Source organism: Lethenteron reissneri, chromosome 20 (assembly GCF_015708825.2).
Source record: "Lethenteron reissneri isolate LAM-NWPU_2019-01 chromosome 20, ASM1570882v1, whole genome shotgun sequence".
NCBI lineage: Eukaryota > Metazoa > Chordata > Hyperoartia > Petromyzontiformes > Petromyzontidae > Lethenteron > Lethenteron reissneri.
Genome location: NC_083798.1, coordinates 9232339 through 9243245, shown reverse-complemented (window position 1 = coordinate 9243245; position 10907 = coordinate 9232339). Strand labels below are relative to the sequence as shown.

Here is a 10907-nt window from a genome sequence, read left to right as displayed (position 1 = left end):
GTGATTTATTTAATGCATATTTCATTAAAAGTTTTACAATTTAAATTCAATAACAAACATCTGTGGAATATAAATAATTATTTCATCATACTTTTCATTACAACCACGACTGGTTTTAACCACGACTGATTTAAGTATCCTTCTTTCCAGAGCGAGACATCCGCATTGTGAGAGGCCTGGAGGACTGTGAGGTGTTTGAGAACAACTCGGCCACGTTCTCCTGCGAGATCTCCCACGCTGATGTGCAGGAGGTGGAGTGGTGGCTGGATCAGAGCCGGCTGTATCATAACGAGTTTAATGAAATCAGTGTGGACGGAGGGAAAACACACGTCCTTACCCTCAACAACCTCACCCTGCAGGACGGCGGCTGTGTTACCTTCAAGGCAGGGGAAACAGACGTCCTCAGCAACTTTGTCCATTAAGGGTACGCGACGTGCTGTGATAAGCCAATCTTTGAATCTAGATTTGAAGCTTTCGTGACTGCAAGTATTCATACTCTTAGTTTTTTTTTGGTAAAGCCACGTAGGTAAAAAAATAAAAATAATATAAATAATAGAAATAAAATAATAAATCACGACGTTTCGGAGGCAACACAAGTCTCCCGTCATCAGGTGGGACAGTCACAGCTAAATTTACTGTATCAAGTGAGGAAAAATCCAAGAGACAAGCTCTTAAATACAACTTCTTGGTTCTTTCGGTAAAGTCACGTAGAAGGGAAGTAATAAAATAATAAAAATAAAGCATAATAAAATAAAATAATTCTCACGACGTTTTGGCTACAACGCAAGGACCTGTCTTCAGGTGAAGAATGAGACACTACCAAGCTAGGAGCTTATATATAAGCTGGGTTGGAGGTGGAAGAGCGCGTTAACAAAAATAATGTGCATATGAAAATGAATTTAGCATATTCATGGGAAATGCGTAGGAGGTGGGCGGGGGGGGGGTTTCAAAGTCATATTATGCCCATGCATTATGCAGGATCAGCAGCACCAAGGGAGGGTGCATGGAGTAGCATTAACAAAGGAAAGGAATGTTAATAGTATGTAGCTGCAGTTACTAAACAACCACGTAGAAAACTAAAGTATAAACTACATTAAAAACTAAAGTATAAACTGCATAGCACCATCAGTATACTTACTATACTCTACAATAAGCTGAGTTACTAACAGCAAGTAATACATTACAATTCTACGTCGTAAAAATTATATAATATGCTTCCATCTAAACTTTATTCTCTTACATCACACGAGCATACACCGTACTATATACTGCCATAGATAACCCAACATTAAATTATATACTGTATTGCTATAAACCACCCTATACCTTATACATTTTAATATAAAACTATGTATTATTCTACCCACCCTAATGTGTATCACACTGCTATATGTTTACTATACAATTACGATACTATATATTACTTTGTACATTGTATTAAGCATATAAATGTTATACTATTTGTTATTATACACTGTACCATTGACCGTCGTGTCAATGGGTGAGTCGTGGGGGAAAACTTGCAGCGGAGCAAAGAATCCATTCCCTGCGGAGAATACAATGCCAGTGAGTGGAACGCGGTCTGAAAGTCACCGTAAACGTGAACACAATCAGTTAAGATCCGAAATGGTTTATTACGTCCTTCCAATGATTGCTAAGCCAGAATCCATCTTCTCGGTTAAAATTGTCTCTGTGTTTGTATATGTGGATCGCCTCATGAACGAATCTCTCATGATAGCCAGATGGCTTGCAGAGAACCTCTGTCTTGGAGAAGTCAATGTCATGTGAGCCCACTGAGTTGTAACAGTTATCTGCCACGGCTGAGGTGTTAGTCCGACCGTGTTTCAGGTCTGCATGTTTCAGGTCTGGTTTATAGCAGTACAGTATGTAATTTAATGTTGGGTTTATCTATGGCAGTATATCGTACGGTGTATGCTCGTGTGATGTAAGAGAATAAAGTTTAGATGGAAGCATATTATATAATTTTTACGACGTAGAATTGTAATGTATTACTTGCTGTTAGTAACTCAGCTTATTGTAGAGTATAGTAAGTATACTGATGGTGCTATGCAGTTTATACTTTAGTTTTTTATGTAGTTTATACTTTAGTTTTCTACGTGGTTGTTTAGTAACTGCAGCTACATACTATTAACATTCCTTTCCTTTGTTAATGCTACTCCCTGCACCCTCCCTTGGTGCTGCTGATCCTGCATAATGCATGGGCATAATATGACTTTGAAACCCCCCCGCCCACCTCCTACGCATTTCCCATGAATATGCTAAATTCCTCTTCATATGCACATTATTTTTGTTAAGGCGCTCTTCCACCTCCAACCCAGCTTATATATTAGCTCCTAGCTTGGTAGTGTCTCATTCTTCACCTGAAGATGGCTGCTTGCGTTGTAGCCGAAACGTTGTGAGAATTATTTTATTTTATTATGTTTTATTTTTATTATTTTATTACTTCCCTTCTACGTGACTTTACCGAAAGAACCAAGAAGATGAATCCCTGCAGTCACGAAAGCTTTAAATCGAAATCTCTTAAATACAAGTTAAAAGGGGTGGGGGGGGGGGGGCTTAAAGAGAACAATGGTGCACATCGACTCGGGGTTGTGGCCGGTGTTAACTGATGATCAAAATAAAAGAAGAGGTGTTAAACGCTGGGGATGTCAACACTCGGTAAAGTAGAATAGTATCTGTCAAATAAGATGATACAAATATGTGTAGTTAATTTTTTTTACATGGTTAATAACATCTTTCCAATGATTACTCAGTTTGTACCCATCATCACGGTTGAAGTTATGTCTGTGTTTGCATATCTAGATGGCTTCGTGTACAAACTTTTGATGGTAACCAGAAGGTTTGCAGAGCACCTAGGTCTCGGAAAAGACAATGTCATGAGAGCCCACAGCGTTGTAGCAATGATCGGCAACGGTGGAAGACTCAACTTTGCCGTGTTTCAAATCTGACTTGTGCTCGCGGACACGATCAGAGACATTACGTTTCGTTTCCCCAATGTAATAATCACCACAGATGCAACTCAATTTATAGACTCCAGGGTATTGCAAGTCAGGAATGACATATTTTACAGATGGGATTAGATCACGGATTTTATTTCCGATTCAGTACAGTACGTAAAAAAAATCATGATATTGTCTTTTCTGAGACCAAGGTGCTCTGCAAACCTTCTGCCTACCATTAAAGGTTTGTACACGAAGCCATCCAGATATACAAACACAGAAAACTTCAACTGTGATGATGGGTACAAACTGAGTCATCATTGGAAAGATGTTATTAACCATGTAAAAAAGATTTAACTACACATATTTGTACCATCTTATTGACAGGTACTATTCTACTTTACCGAGTGTTGACATCCCCAGAGTTTAACAGTGCTGCTCTCTTCTTTTATTTTGATTATCAGCTAACACCGGCCACAACCCCGAGTCGATGTGCACCAATTGTTCTCTTTTAGCCCCGCCTTCCACCATTCCATTCCCTGGCTACCACATTCAAATAAGCCCCCCCCCCCCTCCCTCTTAACTTGTATTTAAGAGCTTGTCTCTTGGATTTTTCCTCACTTAATACAGTAAATTTAGCTGTGACGGTCCCACCTGATGATGGAGACTTGTGTTGCCTCCAAAACGTCGTGATTTATTATTGTAGTTCCATAACCATTTTATTATTTATTTCCATTTTATTATTTATTTCTATTTTTTACCTACGTGACTTTACCGAAAAAAACCCAAGAGTACCCATCTTTGATGTTAATATCATAGAAGGTTCTCTGTATTTCATGACATCTTAATTTCTGGTTTGTTAAGTTGATCTTCGTAATAATTCATATTGAACGTGCTCTAAAGTCCATCTTCTTTTGTTGTGGTGTGCACAGCTGTGCCAGTGAAGTTTGTGAAGCGACTAGAGGATGTAGATTGTGTGGAGGATGGAGAAGCAGAATTTGTGTGTAAGGTGTCCCAGCCCAGCGCTCCGGTCACATGGCACAGGGGCGATAAGCAGCTGAGCCCTTCTCAGAAGTACGTGATGCACAGAGACGGAGCGGTCGCGAGTCTCGTTGTCACAAAGCTGCAGCGAGAAGACGCAGGGGCGTACACTTGTGATGCAGGAGATGATGCCACATTTGCTAATCTCTGTGTTCAAGGTGAGATGTGATAATCTTCACATGATTTTCCTCAAGCGACAGTCATGGTAACTTCTGTACAAGAGTTTATCTACAAAGAATAATAACCGGGGGTCAAATATTACTTCATACAATATTGGATGCTCTTTTTTTGCTACAGAGGCCCCGGTGCTGATCTCCGAGGCCCTTCGGGACCAGGAGGTTGAAGAGAGTGGAATTGCAACTCTCCAATGTCACTTCTCAAAGCCAGCAGCGAAGGTCACCTGGAGGAAGGAATTCTCAGTCCTGCACCCGAGTGACAAGTATGAGATGAAACTGGAGGGTAACCTGGCCACTCTTGTTATCCACAATGTACAGCTGGAGGATGCTGGGAGCTATGAGTGCAAGACAGAGAATGATCAGACTTCTGCAGTACTAAGAGTGAAAGGTTAGTTATCCCAATACGTTTTTAATAATTAATGTCTACTATACTGTATGTAAAAACAAGTTTGCACGAGATTGGTAATTAATTACTAAATTGGTTTGAAATAATTTGAGCATCATGAGACTTCCATTACACAATCATGGTTTTTTTTTGCTGCAGAAACCCCAGTGATGATCACTGAGGCCCTTCAGGATCAGGAGGTTGAAGAAAGTGGAACTGCGACTATCCGCTGCCGCTTCTCAAAGCCGGCAGCGAGAGTCACCTGGAGAAAGGACTCCTCAGTCCTGCACCCGAGTGACAAGTATGAGATGAAACTGGAGGGTAACCTGGCCACTCTTGTTATCCACAACGTTCAACCAGAGGATGCTGGGAGTTTCGATTGCGAGACGGAGAATGATCAAACTTCTGGAATATTGGCAATAAAAGGTTATTGTCACATAACACATATGTAAAGGATAGATATATATGCGGTGCGCGCAGTTAAGCGGGTGCAACTGAGGACAAACAGGTGTGATCGTTACAACGTGAGGTTTGCACCAACAAACTGACAGTAATTAAGAGGAGAAGCAGTTGCAAACGAGGTCGAAAAGGTGGGAAGGTTGAGGCCGGAGGTTGTCGTCGGGGTGACGGGAGATGGGGGGTGATGATAAGGGTTTAATAAGGACACCAGGCGCCGGGCAGGCGGTGGCTTAAGGGGAAGTGCGTGAGGACTCGGAATGAGCAGGGGGATATAAGCGGTAGTGTGCGTGAGTGGAGGGAGTTGCCTGGGAACCAAGAGTGAAGACATCTTCCCGCGGCCGCTCAAGCTGTCAATGAAGCCTCAACCCTCACACCGTCGCCGGGCGGGTGTTGGCTGAACCCCCCACTCGGGACAGACGGTTGAGTGGGTATGAGGCAACGTAGGTGAGGGCAACGGTGGAGATGCAGAGTTCTAGGAGTTGCTGTGTGCAGTCACTGAGTGCAGAGTTGCTGAGTGGAGGATAGGTGAGGTGCAGAAAAGATGAGAGCGGAGAGAAGTCAACTGTATGTGACAGCAAAGATAGGTATAGGAGTGCCTACAACTGGCGCGTGAACAGGAGTAATAAATATTATTTGGGTCTTTCGGTGAAGTCACGTAGATAGGTTAAAAAATATAACATACAAAAAAGTATGATGTTTCGATCGCAACGCAAGCGGTTGTCATCAAATGATGATGTTTCGATCGCAAAAAATTATGACGACTGCTTGCGTTGCAATCGAAATGTCGTAGGCTTTTTCAGTTATTTTTGTTATTTTCTTTGAACCAAGAAACGTGACTTTACCGAAAGACCCAAATAATATGAATTCCTGCAGTCACGAAAGCTTTAAGTCCAGGAGTAATAAAGTGTAAGCAGGTAACGTGTTACCACGTGTCAGTGTGAGTAATTTTTAAAGACACTACACGTGCAAAAAATATTTGCAATTAAGTAACTAGATTTTTCCAGTAAAACAATTGGTGGGATAAAATCTACTGCCTTCTTATTTCACAGATAAACCAGTGATGTTCACCAAGGGCCTGCAGGATCTGACAGAAGAGGAACTCGGAGACGCTGTGTTTGTGTGCGAGGTGTCCAAAGAAGGGTCCCCAGTAACGTGGCTGAAACATGGTGGGGTGCTTTACCCTGGAGCAAAGTGTGAGATGAGTCAGGATGGAAGAGCGGCCAGACTCGTGCTGCATCACTTGGGCCTGCACGACGCTGGGCAGTACTCCTGTGACACTGGCCATGATGTCACCACCGCCAGGCTCAATGTCACAGGTGATTAGTACATTTTAAAAGTACATTCACGAGAATTTAAACGTTTTTTTCAGTATATGTGAACACTTAACCTTTATAAATGATTAGATAAGAGAACCAGAATTGATATAAATATCATTCTTTCCAGAGCGAAACATCCACATTGTGAGAGGCCTGGAGGACTGTGAGGTGTTTGAGAACAACTCGGCCACGTTCTCCTGCGAGATCTCCCACGCTGATGTGCAGGAGGTGGAGTGGTGGCTGGATCAGAGCCGGCTGTATCATAACGAGTTTAATGAAATCAGTGTGGACGGAGGGAAAACACATGTCCTTACCCTCAACAACCTCACCCTGCAGGACGGCGGCTGTGTTACCTTCAAGGCAGGGAAACAGACATCCTCAGCGAACTTGTCCATTAAGGGTACGCTACGTATTGTAATAAGCCTATCTTTGGTGTTAATACCATAAAATGTTCTCTGTGTATTTCATGATATCTAAATATCTGTTTTGTGAAGTTGATCTTCGTATTAATTAATATTGAACGTGCTCTAAAGTCCAACTCCATCTTCTTGTGTTGTGGTATGCACAGCGGTACCAGTGAAGTTTGTGAAGCGACTAGAGGATGTAGATTGTGTGGAGGATGGAGAAGCAGAATTTGTGTGTGAGGTGTCCGAGCCGAGCACACCGGTCACATGGCACAGGGGCGATAAACAGCTGAGCCCTTCTCAGAAGTACATGATGCACAGACACGGAGCGGTCGCGAGTCTCGTTGTCACAAAACTGCAGCCAGAAGACGCAGGGGTGTACACTTGTGATGCAGGAGATGATGCCACCTCTGCCAGACTCCGTGTTCAAGGTGAGATGTGTTGGTTCTCCACAACCAAAGATAATAGTGATCTTGGTACATGGACATTCTGCCAAGTTCCACAGTTTACCAATCATAACCTGGCCTCATATTTTGCTTGCAGAGGCCCTGGTGCTTATTTCTGAGGCACTTCAGGACCACGAGGTTGAAGAGTGTGGGACTGCAACTCTCCGTTGCCGCTTCTCAAAGCCAGCAGCGAGAGTCACCTGGAGGAAGGACTCCTCAGTCCTGCACCCGAGTGCCAAGTATGAGATGAAGCTAGAGGAGGACGTGGCCACTCTTGTAATCCGTAATGTGCAGCTGGAGGATGCTGGGAGCTATGAGTGTGAGACGGAGAATGATCGGACGTCCTCAACCCTTCGAGTTAAAGGTGTGCCAATGTGTTTTTTAATGCATAAAAATGCCTGTGTAAAAGGAGGTAATGGTGTTGGATTGGCAATTGTTAAATCTATTTTCTATAATTACTTTTTTTTTTTTAGTTCGATCAAACTCTGTTTCGTATATTATACAAAAATAAATTGGTTTATTTATACGACAGAAACCCCAGTGCTGATTCTGGAGGCCCTTCAGAACCAGGAGGCTGAAGAGAGTGGAATTGCGACTCTCCAATGCCGCTTCTCAAAGCCAGCAGTGAGAGTCACCTGGAGGAAGGACTCCTCAGTCCTGCACCCGAGTGACAAGTATGAGATGAAACTTCAGGGAAACGTAGCCATTCTTGTTATCCATAACGTTCAATCAGAGGATGCTGGGAGCTACGAATGTGAGACAGGAGAATGATCGGACTTCTGCAATGCTGGAAATAAAAGGTGTTTTTCTCATGATTTTTAAACATTCTTCCGATTAAATAATTGCTCCTTCACGCTGTGAAACAATGGTGGGACATAATTATATTGTCTTCTTATTTCACAGAGAAGCCAGTGGTGTTTACAAAGGGCCTGCAAGATCTGACAGAAGAGGAACTCGGAGACGCTGTGTTTGTGTGCGAGGTGTCCAAAGAAGGGGCCCCAGTAACGTGGCTGAAAAATGGTGGGGTGCTTTACCCTGGAGCAAAGTGTGAGATGAGCCAGGATGGAAGAGCAGCCAGACTGGCCCTGCATCGCTTGGGCCTGCACGACGCTGGGCAGTACTCATGTGACACTGGCCACGATGTCACCACTGCCAGGCTGATTGTCACAGGTGATTAGTACATTTTAAAAGTACATTCACGTAAATTTTAAAGGTTTTTTTCTAGTATTGCTGAAGGTTTTTTTACATTTAAAATTAATTGTTTTTATTTAGAACTCATGTAAATATGAGAGAACCAGAATTGATTTAAATATCCTTCTTTCCAGAGCGAGACATCCACATTGTGAGAGGCCTGCAGGACTGTGAGGTGTTTGAGAACAACTCGGCCACGTTCTCCTGCGAGATCTCCCACGCTGATGTGCAGGAGGTGGAGTGGTGGCTGGATGAGAGTCGGCTCTATCATAACGAATTGAATGAAATCAGTGTGGACGGAGAGAAAACACACGTCCTTACCCTCAACAACCTCACCCTGCAGGACGGCGGCTGTGTTACCTTCAAGGCGGGGAAACAGACGTCCTCAGCAACTTTGTCCATTAAGGGTAGGTCATTCAAATTGTTTTCAATGGATGTCACCACTTGAAATAATGAATAACTAGCCGACTATTTAATGTCAATTTAAATTGGATATAAATGTTCAAAAGCAGATAGCAAATTGTCCGAAACAATAAAATATGTGTTGAGGAAGGGGTCCATGTAAACATCAGCGGGGATTTAAAACTGGAGATTGAATAGGTAGAACTCTGTAAAACGATTGGGAAAAGAATGAGAAGAGAAATCAGAGAAAAAGACAAACATGGCTGAAGACATCACAGCGAGCAATGGAAGCATTAAAGCAGCAAAAAGACACATTTATATTTACACGATCTAACCCAGAAACCTTTATTATGGATAATATTGGTCGCGAAAGCCTACGTTTTAAACCAGAAAAAAGGCAGTTCAAAAATATTAGCCCTGGGGGAGAAAGTTGGAACCGTAACTTATGATATAGAAACAATCCTAAAATGAGTGGAGGCTGAGCCGAACTAGGGGATGCCCAGGACTGATTCAGATAATCGTCACTGGTGTTAGCCATGAACAGGACTTGAATTCAGTTCGCCGGGTTCGTAGCTCAGCGCAGCGTGCTGCGAACCGATACCCACTCACGGGATCAGAAGGATTGGTCAACGCCACATGTTGGTGGTGATTGCACCATCGCATCATAATCCTCTGATGGAATTACTTCAGTCCGCTTCTAACATGGACTTGGGCTGTACTCATTCAGTGGGGTGGAATGGCAGCTTCCATTTCCTGCAGGAAGAATGTTAGTCAAAATCTGCACTATACAATTTCATGCCATTGATATTCAACACCTTTTCTCCTGTGCTTCTATCTCCATGTGTAACCATCTGCAAAGGATTGCCTGTAAGGTTTGTGAAGACTTTGGAGGATGTACATTGCATGGAGAATGGAGAAGCACAATTTGTCTGCGAAGTTTCCCAGCCCAGTGCCTCAGTCACATGGCGTAAAGGTGATCGACACCTGAGTCCTTCTCAGAAGTATGTGACGCACAGAGACGAAGCGATTGTAATACTCGTGATCACAAAGCTGCGGCCAGAGGACGCGGGGACGTACATTTGTGATGCAGGAAATGAGACCACCTCTGCCAAACTCCATGTTCAAGGTGAACTGTGATCATTAAAACTTGGTTCTCCCCAGTCTATGTTATGCCAGATTATTACAAGAATACTATTTACTCTTTGGTTCTTTTGGTAAAGTCACGTAGGAATTAAATACAATGATAATAGAATACGACGTTTCGATTGGAACACAAGCAACCATCATCAGGTACAAATGAATGAGAAAACAAACATAGTAAACTTGGAAATATAATGCAATACAACACAGAGAGTCGGCCAACACAACAGTTGGATTGCACTCTCATGGTGATAATCTCTCATTAACACTGCTGTTGTGTGCATACGCGGGGGTGACGGCAACGGAAGCTTATTTCATACTAATCTCGCTCCCTAATCTCTCTCTCCCTAATCTCCCCCATTAACACAACTGACGTGCTTGTGTCCGGGGATGGAAGTCCTTTCCAGCTCAGACCCTGCTTGCTCGCCCATCGCCACATATTTTTGTAACGGCTCTTTCGCTGGTTCAGCAGTTCCACTGCTGGATTATTTTTCCGCCTGAGGACGACCGCTTGTGTTGTCATCGAAACGTCGTGATCGATTATTATTTTTTCTACCTACGTGACTTGATGAACGCTTCAAATCAAGATAGTAAGAATACTATTTTTAAGATACTGTATATCTATGCACAATATGAGTACGCAGATGAATCTAACAATAGTTTTCCCGAAATAATGTGGCCTCGTGTATCTTTCTTACAGAGGCCCCGGTGCTGATCTCCGAGGCCCTTCAGGACCAAGAGGTTGAAGAGAGTGGCACTGCGACTCTCCGCTGCCGCTTCTCAAAGCCAGCAGTGAGAGTCACCTGGAGGAAGGACTCCTCAGTTCTGCACCCGAGTGCCAAGTATGAGATGAAGCTGGAGGGAAATGTTGCCACACTCATTATCCACAACGTTCAACCAGAGGATGCTGGGAGCTATGAGTGTGAGACGGAGGATGGCCGCACCTTTGCTACGCTTACTCTTACAGGTATGACTAAATTGATCATT

At 43.2% G+C, this 10907-nt stretch overlaps 1 protein-coding gene across 1 annotated transcript in view; it reads left to right on the top strand.

The window, feature by feature from the left end:
• Window positions 1-10907, top strand: part of LOC133344509 (obscurin-like) — an 84368-nt gene that overhangs the window by 237 nt on the left and 73224 nt on the right. Inside the window, exons 2-13 of the mRNA XM_061554487.1 lie at window positions 151-424; window positions 3893-4159; window positions 4299-4565; window positions 4722-4988; window positions 6071-6337; window positions 6465-6737; window positions 6906-7172; window positions 7285-7551; window positions 8091-8357; window positions 8513-8785; window positions 9640-9906; window positions 10621-10887. Of these exons, the coding sequence (XP_061410471.1) occupies window positions 241-424; window positions 3893-4159; window positions 4299-4565; window positions 4722-4988; window positions 6071-6337; window positions 6465-6737; window positions 6906-7172; window positions 7285-7551; window positions 8091-8357; window positions 8513-8785; window positions 9640-9906; window positions 10621-10887 (3133 nt within the window). The 5' untranslated portion in view covers window positions 151-240. The remainder of the gene's footprint in view (window positions 1-150; window positions 425-3892; window positions 4160-4298; window positions 4566-4721; window positions 4989-6070; window positions 6338-6464; window positions 6738-6905; window positions 7173-7284; window positions 7552-8090; window positions 8358-8512; window positions 8786-9639; window positions 9907-10620; window positions 10888-10907) is intronic.